At 39.4% G+C, this 21,745-nt stretch overlaps 1 protein-coding gene across 1 annotated transcript in view; it reads left to right on the forward strand.

Moving 5' to 3' along the window:
* Nucleotides 1-20,921, forward strand: part of KDR (kinase insert domain receptor) — a 98,332-nt gene extending 77,411 nt beyond the window's left edge. Inside the window, exons 14-30 of the mRNA XM_085322826.1 lie at nucleotides 237-383; nucleotides 865-996; nucleotides 2,683-2,789; nucleotides 3,177-3,312; nucleotides 3,732-3,836; nucleotides 5,067-5,180; nucleotides 6,357-6,445; nucleotides 8,316-8,472; nucleotides 9,931-10,031; nucleotides 11,380-11,502; nucleotides 11,635-11,746; nucleotides 12,160-12,259; nucleotides 12,374-12,479; nucleotides 14,094-14,245; nucleotides 17,632-17,728; nucleotides 17,822-17,910; nucleotides 18,812-20,921. Coding sequence (XP_085178952.1) covers nucleotides 237-383; nucleotides 865-996; nucleotides 2,683-2,789; nucleotides 3,177-3,312; nucleotides 3,732-3,836; nucleotides 5,067-5,180; nucleotides 6,357-6,445; nucleotides 8,316-8,472; nucleotides 9,931-10,031; nucleotides 11,380-11,502; nucleotides 11,635-11,746; nucleotides 12,160-12,259; nucleotides 12,374-12,479; nucleotides 14,094-14,245; nucleotides 17,632-17,728; nucleotides 17,822-17,910; nucleotides 18,812-19,031 — 2,087 coding nt within the window. The 3' untranslated portion in view covers nucleotides 19,032-20,921. The remainder of the gene's footprint in view (nucleotides 1-236; nucleotides 384-864; nucleotides 997-2,682; nucleotides 2,790-3,176; nucleotides 3,313-3,731; nucleotides 3,837-5,066; nucleotides 5,181-6,356; nucleotides 6,446-8,315; nucleotides 8,473-9,930; nucleotides 10,032-11,379; nucleotides 11,503-11,634; nucleotides 11,747-12,159; nucleotides 12,260-12,373; nucleotides 12,480-14,093; nucleotides 14,246-17,631; nucleotides 17,729-17,821; nucleotides 17,911-18,811) is intronic.
* The last annotated feature ends 824 nt before the right edge of the window (nucleotides 20,922-21,745 follow it).

Below are 21,745 nucleotides of genomic sequence, written 5' to 3' on the forward strand. Positions count from 1 at the left end.
ATTGTACAGTCCAAAGCAGGTTACCTCAATACTGTTAAAAACTTTCTTAGGTATTATGATTTTCTCGTGTGATATGTAAGATTAACTATGATCTTTACATGAACCTTGGGACTATTGATGTTATAAACGAATTTGAGACTTCTTTATTCTGTCAAATGTGTCATCAAGTGCTAGTACTGCAAAAGTAGATATTTTCTTAAATTCTCAGAGATTATATCTTATTTTTATACCAACAGAGCCCATGGCACCTACACTCATAGGAAATCTGGAAAATCAAACAACAAACATTGGTGAAACTATAGAAGTATCATGCACAGCAAATGGCATTCCTCCTCCAAACATCATGTGGTTTAAAAATAATGAAACACTTGTTGAAGATTCTGGTGAGGGATTGCTCCTTTGTTATGAATTTTGTGTTACTTAAGGGCTTCCTTTCATGGAATGCACTGCTAACTTCCATCAAGAAAAGTTTCATTTTGAGTTTTAAGAATGTCTCAATTTTGTTCTTTGGAACTGACATTTCATTTGTATGTATTACCCACTGTTACTTTTTAGAAAGTTTAAAAATGACCTGAAACTTGAAGCCAACTTTTTTAGTGTGGGCCAATTTAAATGTTCATTTGATACAACATAAAATTATCAGACTTTTGCTCCTCACAAATCTTGTAAAAATTTTTTTTTGGTAGGATTTAGTTCTACCTTTTTCCTTCTTTTTTGTTGATTTTTTTTTAAGTCCTTATTCTTCTCACTTTAGTGTGACATACTTGTTAAGATTATGGAGACAGGTATAGATCTAAAATAAGTTTAATTCTTAACACAAACTGTCAAAAAGCTAGCAGAAATAAGAATAATTATTTTTTCCAGGTATTGTTTTGAAAGATAGGAACAAAACATTAACCATACGTCGAGTAAGGAAAGAAGATGGTGGGCTATACACCTGCCTTGCCTGCAATGTCCTTGGATGCAGAAAAGCAGTGGCTTTTTTTGCAGTGGAAGGTTAGTATCAATTTGTTTCTAGACTGTGCATGAAATTCTTATGAACACTGAAAGGAAAATCTACCTGCTATCCTGATCAAATTTCTAAAATTGTATCATGAGCTTTATTAAAAGTCCTAACAATTCCAGAAACCTCAGATTGGGTCCTGTAGTAACCAACTGTCAGCATTATAATTCCAGCTGTTACAGCTGATGCTTTCTTCTCCACAAGGTTTATTGCATTTCAACAAAAATCTATTGCAAAGAAAACTGTGACAGTTTAAACTGCATGTATACCTATAAAACATAACTTGTCTAAACATGCAGAAGTCCTGGGACATCTCTGTTGTCTTGGTAACTCAGCTGTCAAATGATGATTTTTAAAGCATAATAGCTTTTAAAACTATCTAATTGCTGTCATAACATCTGAGAAAAACAGAGTGAAGACTTTGTGCAGTCTGTTGTCATGCTGTCCAATTTCAGTGATAGGAACAGATAGTGTTTTGGGGTTAAGGGACTCAAGGCTTAATCCACTAAGCTCTGAAATTAGTGGTTGTGAGACCCATCTCTCATTTGTTCCCATCCTATTATGACACACTGAACTGCAACCTACAAAAATAAAAAGTAAATCCCAGCAGGAGGTTAGTCGATGGTCTGAGTAACCACTCAATGGAACCATTATGGACCTTCCAAGAAGAGTTAGGACTTTGCAATTAAAAATCTTGAACTAAAAGCTCCCTGTCCATGATACTAGTATGTTTATGAAAATGAGTCATTGAACCCTTCACAAGTCTCTGTCACAAGTCTGTCATATTAGTCAGGGTGACTATTTGTTCTATTACATCAAGCTATTTAAAGTGGTATTCTGTTATTCATAGATTCCATTAGGATATCAAGCTGTTCATGTTTACATGAAGTAGAAATTATCTGCAGATGACACTAGTGTAGATTTCAGCTGATGTAGTAAATATAGTTGGGTTATGATCTGCAGGTCTATAAAAATCGGAAACGTCTATATGACATACTGTTTCACTATCAGAATTTATAATGTAGCTTATGAGGGGCCAAACAATGGAAAAAACCTTAGTGTGTTATTAAATAAGAGAAACTATATGGTACAAGGGATAAAATGGAACATAATATGGGGAATGGGAGCTGGAGAAGAGATATTGGTATTGCTGGTGACTTCTGAATTGGAAAAGGGATGCTATAAACAAGTCCTCATTTTCATATTTTGTTGCAGAACCACGTTTTTTCATATCCCCACTGAAGCATGTAAATAGACAAGAGAGAGATTGTTCTCTGGATCATTTTTACAGCATTTTATTTACTACATGATATATATATTTTTCTGAAGAAAAATCATTCATTTGCAGTATTCTAAAACAACAACTTATTTTTAAAATGTAAGATTTTACTTTTTATTAGTTGTCAAAGGTCCAGATTCTGTCCTTGGTTAGCCCTGTTCAGCATTTGATGAACAAAACTGATGCTAAGCAACTGAGTGGTGTAAAACAACACAGAACTAAGAGTAATAATCCAACATAAAAAGCAAGCTTTCTGCTTTGCTTTCCTTTTATTTCCTTACTGCATGTTGTACTTTTAAAACGAACCTTCAGAACAGGGAACTCCATTCTGTACTTTAATGAATGAACAAAACCAGTGTGCTTCGAACTATCACTCAAATATTCATTTATTTCTTCCCAGGCGCTGAAGAGAAAACAAACCTGGAGCTCATTATCCTAGTTGGCACTGCAGTGATTGCCATGTTCTTCTGGTTGCTTCTTGTAATCATCCTCCGGACCGTTAAGCGGGTAATGAAATAATTCTCTTACTGTCCTATCAGCACTGGTCTTGCATGACAAATGAAAGCTGACTTGAGTTCTTTTGTGTTGTTTCTTTCCATTGTTCTTAGATCAACAGACACATTTTTTGTTTCCATACCATAGCATTCTTGCCTGGAAATGAAGGCACAGAAATTTGTTTTTAATTGAACTAACCCTCAGAAGGCAAAAAGTGTTTCAATTGTTTATTAAAAATACAAATAATTAATGATGATCACACTCACAATGACATTGTGTAGGGGAATGGTAGCTTGGCGTTCTGGGAAGTAGTAGAACACTACAGAGTGAGAAACTGGCACTTTGTTTGCACATCTCCACTAAAAAATCTGTGCAACTACAACTAATATCATTTTCCAGGCCAATGGAGGGGACATGAAGACTGGCTACTTGTCAATCATAATGGATCCTGATGAAGTCCCTCTAGATGAGCACTGTGAACGGCTCCCTTATGATGCCAGCAAGTGGGAGTTTCCCAGAGACCGACTAAAGCTAGGTGTGTTTTCACTACATAAATCATTTAGTAATATTACAGCCCTGGGCTGGGAGATATTTTGGGACATGGCCTATTTACTGTGGACTGCCCTGCTACTGAAGCCCCTGGGGTGTGCTTTGAGGCTGTTGCATGCTGAACTGGCACTGTAAGAGACCAGTTCTTTTCTGTTGTTGGGTAAGATGCCAAAATGCCCTTCCTCCATATTACTAGTCAAAGCCCATAGGAGACTGTTGGATCACAACCTTACCTGACTCAAACGATGGAGAAAAAGTTAGTGATTATGTTTAATGTATCCTCTCCCTGTTATCAGTCCTGTGTTAATTTCTAGTACATAATTTGAATTTACAGCGATTGTTTTGCATCTTTTGCCCACTGTGTCAGGCAAATAAATCACAGTCTGTTCATCTCCTCTATTCAAGGCAAACCTCTTGGACGTGGAGCTTTTGGCCAGGTGATAGAAGCAGATGCATTTGGGATTGACAAAACCGCTACCTGCAAAACAGTGGCAGTCAAAATGCTTAAAGGTAAAAATGATGACTAAAATTTCACCTTGAAGACACAATGTGTGGGTATTGCCAGACTCATAACCAGCAAATGGAAGAATATTGCCAGTCTTACAACCTGTAGAAGGAAAAGGGAACAAAAGCAACCAAAGTATTTGTGCCAATGAGGTATACAAGTTTAGCTTAACAGCTGATGTAATGAGGCAATGACTAGACTAAGTACATACTTTAACCTCTTTAGTAATTGGATCAATGCCACTGTGGTTTCTTACAACTGTGGTTGTAAGTCTATCAATGTTCAGAATGTGACTTTACTCCTGAAAGCACATTGCATGTGTCCATTTTTACTATACGCTGCCTGACCGGGGAGCTTTCTGCCAAGTCTCAAACAATGACTTAGCCATGCTCCAAAATGAGTTAGTAGTTTTGAGCAGCTTTCTCCTTACTTTAGAAGATGTTATACTGCTTCACTTTCACCATGGAAAGTTCAAAGCTACAGTTCCCAGAAACGCTTGTTTCCTGAAGAGGACTTAGCTGGAACAGCAGTGGAGCAGTTTGTGGCCAGGGGATGTATCCCAGCCTTGTGCTGTACTGGAGGAAGGGTGGGAAAGGCCTGAGGGATTTTTGACAGTACAGCACGTAACAGAGCTTAGGCACTGCTATTAACACTGATGGTGGTATGTTGCCAAGATTCATTACCAGTGGGATGAGCATGCCGTAATGACAGTGGTGCAGCCCTGTCCCCCTGGTTTCCTGGTGCTCAGGCAGCCTACAGAGATCTGCCTCCTCTGTCTCTCTCTTCTCATTGCTTCAGCTCTTTCCTCTTCTCTTTTCTGTCTATGAGAGATCGGGATACCTGCCTCATCCCAGCGTTTTGGTGAGGCTGGGGGATTAGGCCCTCCAACCCCCTGGCCAAATCTGCCCCAGTCTATGAACGCATCAGATTCTAGAGTGGATCTTAGTAAAGGCCATGGGGCGATGTTTCTAGCTCTGCTCGGCGACTAACTGCTGAGTGGGCTGGGCCTGGAGGGTCAAACAGCAGATTATGAACTACTTGGAAGATCTGTAGAAAAAAAGATACTTGCTGGTCTGGACTGTCTGTGTCCCTGTTCTGATATATTACCCTGATGACAAGACCTCCTCCAACAAGACTTCTCATTAGATGGGCTGAAAAAAATAAATGAAGGGGAATTGGAGAAGGGCAAACCTTTCTGTCTGCGATTCTTCTTACCTGTGTTGTTACCTTTACAGAGGGTGCAACCCACAGTGAGCACAGAGCACTTATGTCAGAACTGAAGATTCTCATTCATATTGGCCATCATCTAAACGTTGTCAATTTACTTGGAGCTTGTACAAAACCAGGAGGTAAGTAATGGGGTTGTCCTCCACATTTTCAGTGAGCAGAAAAGTGCTAATGAAAACCCTATGGAGCACAAGGAAATGAGTTTCATCATCAAGAGTTGAAAGAAATTGTCTTTCCTAAGTGGTGGCACCAAGGTGATTCCTGATAAGAGTGAGCAGGTTCAGCAACAGGGGGAAGAGGTCCAGAGCCCTGAGTTCTAAATCTAGCTCTGTCCCTGGGTTGTTCTATCACTTTGTCTTTCTGTACCTCAGATCAGTTTTTATAGTGGGCACCTCATGTATACAGGGTTGGAGTCTGAATCCAGTACTAGATTTCAGAAGTCTTGTCACCGGCTACAGGGCAACTGCAGGCTGTGACTCCTCTCCTTGGCTTTGGGTGGTGTGTGTGGATGTGTAGGAGGGGAGATTGCAATCTGGATTCCATCTCTGGGTGAATGAACCTATTTTACTTTATTATATGGGACAGACATTTAGTTTAACAAACCATCAATGCATGCTGATTTGGAAGAAATTCAGTGCAAAATAACTTTGCAAGGATTTTTCAGGGAAGCTGATTTGTGGCTTTACTCTGAGATCAGAATTTAATTTGTAAGGTTCCGTGAAAATTGTTTAAGGAGACTCAATCCATAAATATTTCTTTTCTTGTTTATTCTATAATAAAACAGACATGTCCAGTATCTGGAAAATAGAGAGGAAATTCATCAATTTAGCATGCATATATGAAGCAATTTGGGCATGAGGTAACACATTTGAGCTGTATATTAAGGCGTCTATATTTGAAACAGATTCCTGTTTTAAGTTTTCAGAACTTAACTGTCTGCACAAAAATGCATGGATAATCATATACCTGTGTATTTTACTACAGCTGAGTGGTTAACTGCACTGAAGTTCATTCAAATGTATATGTTACAACCTTACAGTGTCAATTAGCTTAGGCAATTATCAGCACACAATATTTACACTTTAATGTTTATTAACATAAAAAAAATTAGGCCCGTGCTTTTGAAAAGCACACGCTTTCTTTTCCTTCCTTATACAACAGAAGAGGAGTAATGTCCCTGCTTTTGGGAAAGCAGTAGAATGCTTTTTAAAATGTGTGTATTTCTAATCACAAATCATGCTTAAAATAAGTTGGGATATAAATAATCTTTCTAAGTAATTGCTCCATGTATTATATAGGGCCACTCATGGTGATTGTGGAATATTGCAAGTTCGGAAATTTGTCAGCTTACCTGCGAAGCAAGAGGGGTGAATTTGTTCCATACAAGGTACTGGAGTCAAGATTAATCGTATAATGTTTGTTACAATTTTTTTTTCCACACACAGTTTTTCTACTTCTAGTGGAGAATGTAGTGGCAATTCTTGAGGATGCTTAATAAAAGTATCTAGTACTTCTCATGAGAATGAGAGATGGCAAAGACATCAGAGGTCATCTAGTCTTTCCCCTGGCCCCTGCATTGTAGCTACTTTGTTATTGTTAGCTTAAAATGTGCAAAGAAACTGGGCTTCCACTATTTCCCTTGGCAGATTATTCTACACTTGGCTGTATCTGTCAGGAAGTTTTTTCTGATTATCAGCCTGAATTTTTTCCTTTCTCAGTTAAGCTCCAGACCACCTTAAATAACTGCATTCTCCACTTAGTGTATATATAAATCAAATATCCATAGATATTTTTCAACACCATGTCATTATCTTTTCCACTTTTTACTTGGCTCGTAGTTGAACTAGCCTATACGTACTTTGTTCAGTTAATCTTTTTGTATAACCAATATATCTATTGAATCTGTTAAACTTTACATCTTGAAGGTTCTTTACAAAGGCAGATTTGCATCACAACATCCCATATTTACATTCCGATTTTAAAGGGGGATGGAGGCTGGCATTTTCAGGCTTTTTTCTGATAAGTGTGTGAGGGGGGTTGATTTCCAGAAAGGACTGGGTAGATTCGTTCCCTCTAAGAATCACATGCCTGATGAAGAACACTGCTGTGGGTGCTCAGTAATGAGTATCATGATCAGGAGCCCTAACCCTCTTCACCAAAACCCAGAGGGAGGCTCTTGTGCTGTGCACTGCAGTGTTGGTAGGCTTACGCTTCTGTTTTCCTGCAGCTGCTGTATTTAGATCAGAGCTTCTTGAAAATGTTTATCAGTTCTCCAGGGGGTTATTTTTCTTTATCCTTGGAGCCATTGTTTATTATTTTATATTGGCAAAGGTAACTTGCTTTTGTGAAGTAAAAAGGATAAACAAATATCTGAGAGGCTGTGCAGAAAGAGACAAACTTTCAGAAGGGTGTTGACCCTTGCTTATACAAGCAATGGGAGTAGGAATCAGTAACGGAAAAAGCTAGCACTGCTTGCCATGGGAGGGAAGTAACAAAATTGAAGCAGGAGAGAATGGAAATGGAGTAGAGGAAGTCTTTGGACCTGGGATTCTCTCCAGAGACATTCAGTGGCTTAGGGGAAGAAGGAAATAAATCAGATTTTGAGGGCTGTTCAGGGTTTGGCCAAGGTTAAGGTTTAGCGGAATGGTCTCTGCAACAGAAGAGGATGCAATAGTAGTATACAAAGATTCAGCGGTATGAGAGGGGATTCATCAGCATCATATGTGCTTAGCAAGTTGTGGGAACCAGGAATCCAGCCAGAGACAGGCCACAGGCTGTGTGAGCCAGACAGCCTGGTGCTTGTGAGCATGGCTTTTTCCTAAACACAGAAACATTGCACTGGGGGCAGCTGAAGGATGGGGGAGCAGGCAAAAGTATGCTGGCAGTGGGGTGTAATGCTTGAGCCAATAGACACCAGAGCCAGCAAGCCCATGGGGTAACGAGCTGGAGGCTGGTGCTGGCTTGCACAGGGTCTGTTAGTGCAGTCACTACACCAGCCCAGATGGGCAAGGCAGCACCTGACGGGGGCCAGCTTAGAGCTAAGCAGCACAAAGGCACCTGTACAGGGCTGCCTGCCCTACCAGCTCTGGGCTTTCGGCAGGCAGCCTGGACACCGTGGCCCACAAGCTGTCGTTGTGACATGCCTTCAGTGATGCTCCTATTGCAGAGCAGTTGGAATGTCGTCTCCTCTTTTGGAAAAGCTTCTGATACGCTTTTTGTTTTTGATTTCCCTCCTCCTCTCTCCTTTTCCTTTCTAGACTAAAAGTACCAGGTTTAGGCAGGGGAAAGAGAACTACGTTGGTGATATCTCCGCAGACCTGAAACAACGGTTGGACAGCATCACAAGCAGCCAGAGCTCAGCAAGCTCTGGGTTTGTGGAGGAGCGGTCCCTGAGTGATGTGGAAGGGGAGGATGGTAGGATACATCTTCTCTTGGTTTTGGAACAGCTCTCATAGGCAGGGTCTGATGTAGGGCATAGGGAACTGAGTGATTTGCAAAGCTCCCTTGAGACTGTGCACAGAGTATTTCCTGGATGACCAAAGTTCCTGATTTGTGGATCACTGTAGTCTAGCATCCCAAATCCCTTGACCCAATCCCAAATAATTTACAATCTAGAAAGAGTGTACGTATGTGTCTTCTGAAGACCAGTCTTTTTAACATTCCAGTGTCTTCAGTAATAATCAATGGCCACTCTGAAGGCAGTGCAGAGAGGGAGGTACCAGGGTTTACCAGAATGCTAACTGTATTTCCTCAATGTTTGCCCTGAAGTTAAATATCATGAAATGCAACATGCTTCACTATTTATTAGCAGAGAAGTTGATTTGCTTTCCTTCTCTGCAGATGGTATGTCAGAAACAGGAACCCTGATTCATACTCTCATTTAAAGCCTCTCCTGGATATACATACTCTTTGTAGTGGTTTCACTGATGTGTTTGCCATGTTCTGGTTTGGAAGTGGTAGTCATAAGTGCTCAGTGCAGCCAAAATGTTTCACAGAGAACTGATTTCAGCAAGCAGTAGAATCAGGCTGGCCAAGATGGTGGCCATAGCTCAACTGTCTGGGTCCAGACTTCTAAAAATAATTTAATGTAAAGAAAAAACATGAGTAGATTAAGAAAGAGGATGATCTTGCTGTTTCAATGTGATCTTGATAGATGATGTTTACAATGCACTTGATTATGCATTTTCACATCATTTTTGTCCTTTTCAGACTGTTCTGGTGTAACCAGTGACTGTCTGAGCTGGGATGATGCAAGAAGTAGTCAGCAGGCCTAAAGCAGGCCTTGAGATGAGGTCTTTTCCACCAGTGTTGTAACTGTTGATAAATTTCTTCTTAAAATCAAGAGCTGAGCAGAGACCCATTGTTGTTTATTTCAGCAGGAACAAAATGCCTAGGTAACTGTTGGAACTCAAGTATATTCCTCCTCTACATTGCTAGAGGATGAGGTTAGGCTTCTTCCCTAAATTAGCAGGGCTTTTTGCCAAACTCAGGTCTTTCTCCCTGTTATTGCTCTGTAAGGATTAGGTGAGGCCTCCCTCTCATCGTTCTCCAAAGTCATCTGTTAAAACGAAAGCAAGCCTTTCTGTCTTAGGAACTTGTGAGCTGGGTTTTTGGTTGTTTTTCTTTTGGGAGTGTTTTGCAACTCTTTCCACTGATGAGACATTTGGAAATAAGCAAGGAGGTGTGGGATATAACCCATGTTCTTGAAGTTTATTTTGCACAGAGCTAGTCTGATGTGAAATGGGTCTCATATGGCCAGAAAATGGCTTGGCTTCCTGTGGCATAAGTTTAGCACTAGCTTCTACCTAAGAAGTAGATTTAAGCAAAATCAGTGGCAGAGGGCAGGTTTGACTGTCATCTGATTCTTTGCAGGTGGTCCTGAAGACCTTTGCAAGAACCCTTTGACCATGGAGGACCTCATCTGTTATAGCTTCCAGGTGGCGAGGGGAATGGAGTTCTTGGCTTCACGCAAAGTAAGGAAATTCTCAGGAAGAATGGCATGTTATTTATTTGACTGTAGGAAATAGTGCTGTAGGTCTATGAAAGGAAACAGTATGTTCATCTTTGGGCTAACAATCATCTGCAGCATTTTCTTTTTGCCCTAAAACATACCTGAGTCATAATACTGCAGAGTGAAACAGGCCATGCATTTACCAACACAAATTTTAGTGATCTATATATGATTCATGGGTCACCGATTTTCAGAAGGATGATCAAGCAGTTGGAGGAGGGAAGGTGATTTACGTCAAGTAGTAGTGGAGCTAAGCTAGAGTAAAAAGAGTTTGCTCTGAGGAAATTGCCTATAGCTTGTGTGGTAGGATTGGAAGGGGAGATGATGCTTGCCTCTGAAACACCATGAAGCTCTCCTTGGAGAATCTTTTGCCAAAAAAATAATACTCAGACAGTCGGTAGCGTCTGCGCTGCATTTTGGCATTCTCCTGTGGGGTTTGATCCTAAATACATAAAGTGCGTTTCAAAGGATATAAATGCCAGTGAGGGAGACAATTGCCTGCAGTTGTAAAAAACACAATCCCCCGCCCCCCCCCTCAAAAAAAGAAAAACACAAAACCAAAAAACAAATCCCCCCAAAACAGAGTACTTATAGTTAGGAAAACGAAATAGAAGCTGAGAGTATAATACGCTCTAGAATGCCTATTAGGTGTAAAAGTGCAGACTTCAGAGCCTTTTCTGCATTTATCTACATTTTATACATCCTGGTTAGTGTATATATGTATATGTGTATTTTTTCAGGATCTGTATTCCTAGTCCGTACTGGAAGCAGATCTGCAACCTCTTACAGAGTCTGACTTTTTTACCTCAAGCTATCGAAGCTTGAGTTTTAAGTCTTTTAGAACGACAATTTAGCCAAGAACTATAGAGGCAACAATATGGACTTTCCTTTCTCTAGGCAAGATTACTTCGTGTTGAAATTGAATTTACTGTGGTATTTTTTCAGAGGAAGAGTAGAACTTACAGATTTGAGTGAGCCTACATGATTCTAAAGATAATCAGATCTGAACCTGTTTTTTGTCAGCTTCTTAGGATAATTAATTAGCTAACTTCAAAGAGCATGTCTGCATGGTGGATAAACAGATGTATGTTTGGACTTGAGAATACAAGTCTTTCTGAGCCAAATCAGTTGTGACCATCAAAAAAGCACTTACAATCTATAACAGTTGATGCTGAGGTTTCTTTTGGTTAGAAGATTTTAAGAATTATCTGACCTTTGAGGATGGGAGAGCACATATGTGAAAGAGATCATCTCTGTGGACAGAGTTGTGACAACAGGCAGTGTATCAAGTTGTTTACTTCTCTTTGCAGTGCATCCACAGGGACCTGGCTGCTCGTAATATCCTCTTGTCAGACAATAACGTGGTCAAAATCTGTGATTTTGGCTTGGCTCGAGACATCTACAAAGACCCAGATTACGTCAGGAAAGGAGATGTAAGTTTCAGACACTGTACTTGAGAAAGATTCAGTTAAAAGTCATGACTGCATTTTCACCATAAGTGCATTTGTGAAAACTTGGTGTTTTACTAATCTGTGATATATTGGCTTTATTTTTAATGCTTTCAGGCCAGACTACCCCTAAAGTGGATGGCACCAGAAACCATTTTTGATAGAGTATATACCATTCAGAGTGATGTATGGTCTTTTGGAGTTCTACTATGGGAAATATTTTCATTAGGTGAGTTACTTCAATTTCATTGCTGAGCCACCTTAAAGTTTAAATGTCTGTTAAAGAAAATAGTAGAATTGTTCTTGGATCATCTTTAACATTTTACTACTTCAAAAAATCAAAATCATGAAAACCTTTTTTGTTCTATCTTTATTTTCTCCATCAAAATAAAATACTCAAATTTTCTCAAAGTACAAGTAGAAGAATGTGGACTTGAAGTGCATCTTCATACAATTTCAGTATGTGATCATGTGCCTCATTTACTCAATCAATTGCCATTGCCATCATAAATATAAATTGTTTGCACATCCACATATGCTGAACTACCGTATTAACTCAGGCCATAGTGAGTTATTTGTTTGAAAATTAAACCCAGAATTTAAATATCTAATGCATTAAAATTGCCCTTGCTCTCATTTTAGGTGCTTCGCCATACCCTGGAGTGAAAATTGATGAGGAATTTTGCAGAAGACTGAAAGAAGGAACAAGAATGAGAGCACCAGACTATACGACACCAGAAATGTGAGAAGCTGTTCTTCTAACTGTCCAAATATATCTCACAATAATAGCAGATGTTTGAATAAGCAATATGCTCTTTTTCTTTATACTAATATTTTAATGGGCTTATCGTTCTAGGTACCAAACAATGCTGGATTGCTGGCATGGAGATCCTAAACAAAGACCAACTTTTTCTGAGCTAGTGGAACACTTGGGAAATTTACTGCAAGCCAATGTCCGTCAGGTACATGAAACGGTTCTGAGCTTGGTAAAACCAGCAGCTGAACCCCGCCTGCTCTCTAGCCACTGTGAAATCCTGTGGCTGAGTATTGACCACTACTGACTTAGTGGAACCCTGTGTTTTTCTATTGCTCCTGTCACTTATCAGTGGTTGGGACAACTGTCAGAAAATAATGACTTGAGAGAGAAAAGATCACACAGGTCTGTTGTGGTGACCAAAAGCTACCTCAGCCTGCCAGCAAAGGTTTCCCATAACACCACTGCTTTGGCTATTTACCTTTGAACAACTGGGTTGCTAGTGAGTTATCAGCACAAGTTCACTTCCCTGCTCTGTCTCCATTTTCCATGTGTGTGTCTAACTGCAAAGACATTTCAACAGGTTACTCCTATTGGTTTTACCACTATAAAAGATAGGTATTATAGCATATGTAAGGATATGGGCCATAATGTCTTAATGACTCTCCTGGAAAATTAGGGCACAGACATTTCTCTGTGTATCAGCAGCTCCATGAGTATCACAGTATTAGTAATTGTTGAGTGCTGTAGTAAGTGAGCCTTCCAGGTAAAGTAAATGGACCTCCTTCCTCGTTCTCCATCTTGTGGCTCCCTCTTCATATGCCACAAATGTGGACAAAGCCTGGGAAATGGATGCAAACCCTTTAGACTGAGGCTGAATTTTGCCTCATGCTCTCCCTTTAGACTTGTTGTCTCTATTCATCCTATTGGTAGTGAGGGAATTCCTGGTTCTTTACAATTATCACATCTTCTGTACAGACCAAAGCTGAGAAAGAATAGTTTGTTTGCTTCTCTAAAGAACCTCTTGAATCTTGTGTATGGTCAGAGTACAATTTGTGCATATTTCACCATAATCAATATGGTTAGATTACTAATGATTTAGACCATCTTACCATGAACTATAATGGACTATACGTCCCTAAAAGGAAGAAATGCAAAAAATTTTAAGGTTTCATAAAATCAACTAAAGGATTTTCTATGGGACTGTAAATGTATTACCAAAGAATACATAATCCGTTTTTCTCTTGATACCTCAAAGGGAAATTTAAATGAGTGTAAAAACATTTTTAAGAATATTATTATTGTTATTCATATAAAGTTAAATGCCAAAGTACTTTTAGAAAACTTGCCCATTTGCTGTCTGTTTTATTCTTTTTTTCATTTACATTTTATGCTTAGCTCAGTCTTTATAGTTCATGTGCTGTAGTCCAGTTCAATCTCATTTTTAGTTTAATATTATATTTTCCTTCAGGTTCATGTTCTTTGTGTTATTGGGATTCAAACATTACTAAAGATTACACTTTTAATTTCAAAGACATCAAGAAAAACATTGATTCTGCATTACATTACAGGATGTCATTTAAGAATCATAGTTTAATATATAAAACTATTTGACAGTGGCTCTTTAAATTTCCCTCTTTTAGTATAGCTGGTCATGCAAAGACATATGTGCATATCAAAAGATGTAATGCTCATAGTTTATTAAAATAACCAAGGTAGTTCTGTTGAACTAATACATTCTCCATGTATGTGTGTGTAACTGTTTGTTTTTGTATATCTCTATAGCATATTTTATTTTTATATTTTTTACTGTATTTTGCAGGATGGTAAAGACTATGTTGTCCTTCCTTTGTCAGTATCACTGAATATGGAAGAGGATTCGGGTCTCTCTCTCCCAACTTCACCTGCTTCCTGTAGGGAGGAAGAGGAAGTCTGTGATCCTAAATTCCATTATGACAACACAGCAGGAATTAGGTATTTTATATGGTGGACATCCTATTGGGGCCTCTTGGCGGTTTTTGTTCATGTTGGGGGCAGGGAAAATGAAAGGAAGAGAGTTCAGCTGCTCTGGTCCATATTTAACCTTGTCCATAGGGATAAAAATGAATCTAGACTTTCTATAGGCAAAAACTAGTTTCTTACCTCCCCAGATGTTAGAGATAATCTTTGGATTTTTTTTTCACTGTCCTTTTAAGATTTAGTATTCTTATTCAGGAAAAAAAAAGAGTACTGTTATTTATTTTTTAAGAAACAGAACAAATACAAAGTTTTTCTAATCCAACTATATTCACACTCTTACATTGCAACTCCCTAGAATACTAGTGGTAATAGATCTGTCTGTAGGTAGCCTCCCTGGCATTTCTGTTCCTAAAACAGAAAAATCATTGGTAAACAGGTCATGAAACAATAGCCAAGGAGAATGCAAAGTAAATAGTGTTGCTACTGTTTTTTGTATATTGCTTGCTTTCTGGTGGGCTGCTAATGGGCTTCTAGTAGTGGCAGATGCTATTGGGTATCGTAGCAGAGATGACTGCCCCTAGTAAGAAGTTTGCAGTAATGCCCAGCAGGGTTTATGTTAAGACGAGGCTCTGGAACTTGCGAGGACCTCGCACATGGGGGCCTATGTGGAGGTTTCTTTCCACAGGAATGTGGAATATAATGAGATTTTCTCATCCAGAACTGCCTATAAGTAAATTCAATCAGCTTAAATACTGGGAGTCTGGAGGTGCTTGCTGCTATTTGAGAAGGAGGAGGAGGATAGAAAGACTTAAATGCAAAAGATGAGGGCAGAGATGGACTCTGCTGATAGCCATCTTACGGTTTCCACAGTGCTGTCTGAGCAGTCTTCCTCCCTGCTTGTATTRTACCTACCAAAGACAAAATTTCTGTGATTATAGGTGGTTTAGAATCATGTTTTAATATGGTCCTGAAAAGGACTAGCTAGGCACTGCACAGTTAGAATTTCAGGTAAACTTGTGGTGCTAGAGCTGAACTCCCAGACCCATGTTTTAGTAGTGAGGCAGTCCAAAATACAAATATTTAAAAGAAGCAAAAGTATGATATGACACTGAAAAGATCACCTGTAATTTTAAAGTTTTAACACCTCATATGTGGCTTTTCCCAGTCCACACTTCTTGTTATGGAGTTAAATCTCTTCATCAAACTTTTAAAGAGACTTTGAGCAGACTTTGTATTGTCTTATTGTCTTATAGTGTGATGGAGTTTGAGAGAAACCATACAGAAACCATGCTAGAAGAGGCAAAGTGGGGACAATGAGACATGTTTTGGGACTTTATCTGTTCTTAGAGCTGAAAATTATTTTGCAGGCATAGATCTTGCTATACGTGTAGTGGAAAATGTTAATTTGTTCAGTGATGTCTCTTTAGCTAAGATGAGAGACTGATTCATGTGGTCTTCAAAGCTGGAGGAAAAGAAGTAAGCATGAGAGGAATATGATTAAAGAATATTTAGATTGCAGGGGTAAATTTGAATGAGTAGGCCCTCATAACATTTGCCATGTTTGGCTTAGGAACTAGCTAAGGCAACTTTTGAGCCTTGAAATAGTGTCATTGAGAAAGATTGTCAGGTGATGATGAGATAAAAAAAGATCTGAATAAGAGTAATTATAGTGCCTGTCTTTAGAAAGAAAGAAAAAGGAGTCATCTAGGAATAAGGTTAACTTGATTCCTGGGAACTATCCTGGAATAAATGACTAAAATAATGGTAAATACCTACAGGAAAATAAAGCAACAACAACCAACATTAATTTGTCAAGAGCAAATCAAGTCAAACCGATCTAAGTTTCCTTCTTTGAAAGAATAGAATCCTGACTGGATTGGGTGGGAAATGAATTATGAAGCGAATTGGATACCATCAGAGAGTAACAGAAATGGAAGACATGGTCAGTGCATAAAGCTTGAAAGAACTTATTTTGCTTAGTCTAAGAAGAGAAAATAGAGAGGGAACATGGTAACAGTTTTCAGTGTATAAAAGGTTGCTCTAGAGAGGATAGTGATCAATTATTCCCATAGTACCCCAGCAATAAGGTAAGTTTTATTTTCAACAAGAAGGACTTGGGTTTTATATTTCAAACACATTCCAAGTTGTGACTGAGCATCTGAGCAGGCCGCAAAGGGAACTGGTAAAATCCCTGCCAGATTAAATGATTGTCTGTTGGAGATGGGCAGGACTCAGCATAGTTAGACTCAAAGCTGGGAAGTGGGATGAATAGTGCTCTGAATTGCCTTCAGCTTTGTGCTACAGTATGACAGGGCCCTGCTGAGAGATAAATTGCGCTGAGCAGAGCACCACACTACTGTATGCAGACTGCTCTAATCACCTCCCTTAGAAAAGGCCTGGATACCCTACCACATCTTCGCTTGGTGTATGAGGGTGTAAGTCCATAACTTTCTGGAATACCTTTTTTCTTCATTAGCTGTTAGAATCAGAGAATCACAGAACTGGTAAAGTTGGAAGGGACCTCTACATCGTCTAATCCAACCTCACTGCTCAAGCAGAGTCACCTAGAGCAAATTAGACAGGTTTGTTTTGAGTATCTCCAGAGAAGGAGATTCCACAACCTTTCTAGGCAACCTGTTCCAGTGCTGTTAGGAAGATGAATTGGTCCTATCTACCTAGTGAGATGGTAGGGATGAGGTACAAGCAGGCCTTTCTTATGAGACCTCAGTACTGTTGCCTTTCCTTTCTGATTTTATGTTGGCCAGACCAGAGAGAGCATCCATTTCATTACATTACCACTTAGACAGAGGGAAAGTGGAGAGTAACTGCTGTGTTTGCTGTATAAGTATCTCCATCAAAGGCCACTATTTTTTTTTCATTGGGTTACAGACATCATCTAGGCCAGAGGACTTATTTTGGAGAAGAGCCTTCAAGAGAGATGTAGTGCTCCCCTTCCTGACCCCTGTGGCTTTAGGGAGGCAGACTGCTGAGTCTTCAGTTGTTGTTCTAGGTCCAGCCAGGGGTCTCAGAAGTGCAGTCCAAAAAAAAAAAACCACACATGTCTGTGCCTCAAGCTCATCTGTTTATTGTACTTCTAAGCTAAGCTTGCAGGAAATGAAGCCCTCCAGCATTACTAAGGAAAGGAGCTGTTTTCTCAAAGTCATTTCTTAGAATTTGGTTTGAGATCAAGGTTTTCAGGAGCAGAAGGTCAGAAACATGCCATTTTCTAGGCAGTTCATCCTTTTCAATAAGTAGATATTTTGAGGTTTGCATAATATGTTTTGACAAAAGGATTAACTTCTCTATAGAGAGATAAAAGGATTCTGATATCATTGTGCCATTAGCAGCCAAATCGCAGATAGTGGAAAGAAAACTTTTTTTTTTTTTTTTTTCCTTTTCAGTCAGTACCGACAAGGTAGCAAAAGAAAAAGCCGACCTGTGAGTGTGAAAACTTTTGAAGATGTCCCATTAGTAGCCACTGTAAAAGTTGTTCAGGAGGTAAGGATGTCCTTTGTATGTCTCTTCATTTAATTAATGTAGCTTTTTCTTCTTTATCCCTTTGTATTTAATGCATTTCTAATATCTTTACAGGAAAACCAGACAGACAGTGGGATGGTTCTTGCATCTGAAGAACTGAAAACACTGGAAGAGAGGGATAAACAAGTGAAAACACCCTTTAGGTAAGGCTCAGGCTGCAGATAGGATTGTATGTGACCTTTTTTGAATATGACCTTTTTTGTAGTAATTCAAAAGATTCATAACTGTGTGAATTTTCTGTAAAGACAACCCCTTTTCGTATTAAACCATCAAAAGCACACAATGAGAAATAATGCATTGTATGCCTGGTTTTCTGTGATTGATACTAAGACTTCCATGTGCACAGAGATGAGAGGTAATGCAGCTGTTGAGAGTGTCAGACAGCACTGCAGAAAGGGCTTGTATTTCTTAGCTGCAAAAGCACCAACAACCCCATGAAGGTGCTGAGCCAGTGCCACACAATTGGGCAGTTTTGTGATGGCTTGTCTGCAAGATTTCTTTCTTTCTTTCTTTTTTCTTTTTTTTTAAAGCTAACTCTTGAGTTTTCAGGATGTACCTGGGTGTATTTTCAGCGCATTGTACAAGGCTTTAATTGTGCAGTTCACAGGAAACACAGTAGCATTCCTGTAGCTGGAATCTCACGTATACTTTCAGAGAGCTTCTCAGAGGAATTATTTTTTTCCAGGACAGCTTTAGTGCCAACAAAGGTATAGTTTAGTTACAATTGCAACATAGCTGTAAGGTATAAAGCCTCTCAAAGTTTTCTGTTTCATCTGTGGTCACAATCTACCTCCCATAGTGTCTGACTATACTGTCATAAAATTACCTTTATATTTATTAGTGAAGCTAATGTGAATGAAGAGGTCTCTCCTTGTGATCTGGCACATGTTTAGAAGAGCTTAAAGCAATTTTGTGAAATGTACTATTTCACTCTTCTTCTTTTTCTTTTTTTTTTTTTCTTCTGTGGTGGGAAACGACTGTCTGCAGGGATCTCCTACCTGCCCTTCAGGAGAAATATTTCAGACCTGTTTTTGTTTTTTGCAGCACACTGGTGCCTAGCAAGAGTAATGAGTCCGTCATGTCTGCAGCTTCCAACCAGACGAGCGGCTACCAGTCTGGGTACCACTCAGATGACATGGACACCACCGTCTACTCCAGTGAGGAGACTGAACTCTTGTGTGCCCAGGAGGGTTTGCCCCCACTCTGCCGCACGCAAACGCTTGCGTACGACAACGCTGTTCCGCTCTCCTCCCCACCACTCTAGGGCAAAGTGAGCAGCTGTGGATTCCCCTAGGATGTGCATTTATTGATTGGGCTGGTGGTGTTCAGGTTTCATGTATAGAAAGACTGCGTTCATGAGATTAAGAAAAGATGTTTATTTTTTGTGAAGAGGATACAGGAATATCTTGAAGCAAAACTGCGCAGTGATAGGCCATGGGGACACTTTCTTCAAGAGACGTTGGCAGCTGACATAAAGCCCTCTCGCTGCTGTGATTGTGAGTGTTGTGTTGTCCTGATGGCAGAGGCAATGTGGTGGCCTTTGGGACCCCAGTAAAACACATAGCGGCACTGAGTGTCTGCCCAAACAAGCAGCGGAATGGTGTTCAACTTACTGTTTCTAGTTGTAGGAACTAAAGATACAGCCCTGCTTTTTTGTTTTTCCTCTTGTGGCTGGACTCCAGGAAGGAAACAACATGGTTCTGACTTCTTGTTTCTCAGCGTTATCCCTTGCTTGCACCTCCACAAACAAAAAAAGGAACCTCCAGCTCAAGGCTCTGGCACACACTGATGGTTTGTGACTAAACACAGACTGGGTTAAATATAGATGGGGCTGATGGTCTCTGTCCTTAACAGGGAAAAAAAAATGCTGTACAAGACCTCATGAGCTGCATTACCTTGAGGCAGACTTCCCGGTCAGGTTGATTAATATGGTGGAAGCTGAGCTCTGATCCAAATGATAGGACACATGTGCCTAGGGCATGCTTACCCTCTCCGAAGGTAGTTTGGGGGTTAGCAAACCTTTCCTCCTCTTCACCCTTAGCCTCTGCCAGTTACATACCTGTTTCTGAGCTAGACTGAAATGACTGCAAAAAATTCTCACCATGGAATTGCCACTGGGTCAGCCTATAAAACAGGTAGAAAGGCAATGTAGTTTGCTTTAGGACTATAGGGATCCATGTTCTATGAGATATCCTAAATGTAACCTACCTTCGCATCTCATTCTCCCTCCCCTAACCATACATCAGATTCTTTTACTTGCAAACTCAAATTTTTTTTTGCACCAGCAGAGATTTTGGCCTGTACAGTCTTGTGTATCAGTGACTGGTTTCATAGCAGCTCACATCTTCTCCAAGTGATGGTATTTTGATTAATTATTGGACAACTTTTTACCTGTATTCTTGTAGTGCCAGAGCTCTGTTGGTAGACACAATGCAGACTACAAGATTTTAAAATGTAAAGCTATTTCTACTGAGTTCTTTTTTGTATTTTTTTAGTGTTTGGGGTCTTTTTTGTTTGTACTTACTATGTCAAATGCTGGGAACCATGAGTATAAGGCATATACAGTATTTATAGCCTCTTTATGTAGAAATAAATGTAATATATTAAAATATAAATATATATATTATATAATGGATATTGTACTATTCACATTTTGTATCTGTGTTCTGTAGCATTACAAAGGTCACAATTTTTAATAGCTAAAACTTTTCACTTTATTAAAAGGGTTTGGAAATTTAAAGGTGGGGCTATGAGTAGATCTGTTTGCTCTTCTTGCATTTATTTTCTTAAATTCCCTGTGTTAACAGGGAAGCTTTTCATCTGCTCTATATTTCAAGTACCATCTAATGAATGGTATTTTATACCATCATGCAGGACTAGAAATGTTTCTGTGGGTACCTATACTAACTAAACTTCAGCTGTTTTTGATGATTGAAAATTGTTGTTTTTGAAGAAATAGAGGAATAGATTATTTGTACAGACTGAATCTCTTCTGAAAGTTTGTGTGATCTTGAGTTAGAGAAAGGTTGATCTAATTGTATTGTGGCTTTTGCCTGGGTAGAAGCTGTTTCCCCTAAAGCCTTGTTCATCTTTTCCCATTTGTGCTTCTGTGTCTGTTCTTAGAGCTGAAATACTGAAATACTTGTGCAGCAACGTTTTATTTTAAGTCTGTGCTTAAAAATGCATGTTTTGATCTTCTCTTCTGTACTGTATATTCCTTTTTTCTTAGTGCAAGGCTGACCATCATAAACATATCAGGAATCAAAGATTTAGTAACAACTTATGCTAAAAAATATGCAATGGAAACTAAGCCACAAACTTCAGATTTTAATTCAATTTCTGTTTAGAGCAGTTGGAAATGAGACCTTTATAGGCTACTGCGGAGTTAGAGCACTTGTCCACAAAGCAGGAGATCTCACTGCTGAACTCTCCTGAGGCTGAGTACTGGACAGATACCTTCTACACCCTGGATGAACGCTCCAGCTGCAGGGCTGTAGGGTGTCCAGCTTGAGATATTTCTCCATTCCCCTCCTTAAACCTGAAGCATTTTAGAGCCAGGAAAGCAACAGCTGGGAGGCTAGATAGAAAAGTAATTTGTAAACTTCTTAGATCTGCCTTGCTTCGTGGGCAAGACTGTAGCCAGTAGACTACAACTGAGAGGCAATGTTGCATTCTTTTTTTTTTTTTTTTTTTTTTTAAAAATCACCTTCCCAATTTGTTTATTCTTCAGCATCTTTAATGAAAGTATTCTTATGCATATTATTATATGATTGTCATAAAATACTGAATCTGGCAGAAGCTTGAAGGGTTCCCTACAGAGCCACAAGTTCGAGAGCCCTGGCAGAGAGGTGAAGATGGAGACTGGTCATTAATGTCCATCATCCCTTAATCCAGAGTTCCCCAAGATTTGGGATGTTCACTTTTGAGGTACAAATTTTGTATGCTTGGTTCCTCTGCAGCTTGGTGTAACTGACAGTA

The sequence above is a fragment of the Rhea americana genome, unplaced genomic scaffold (genome assembly GCF_003343005.1).
Source record: "Rhea americana isolate MKP2758 unplaced genomic scaffold, rheAme1 scaffold_8, whole genome shotgun sequence".
NCBI lineage: Eukaryota > Metazoa > Chordata > Aves > Rheiformes > Rheidae > Rhea > Rhea americana.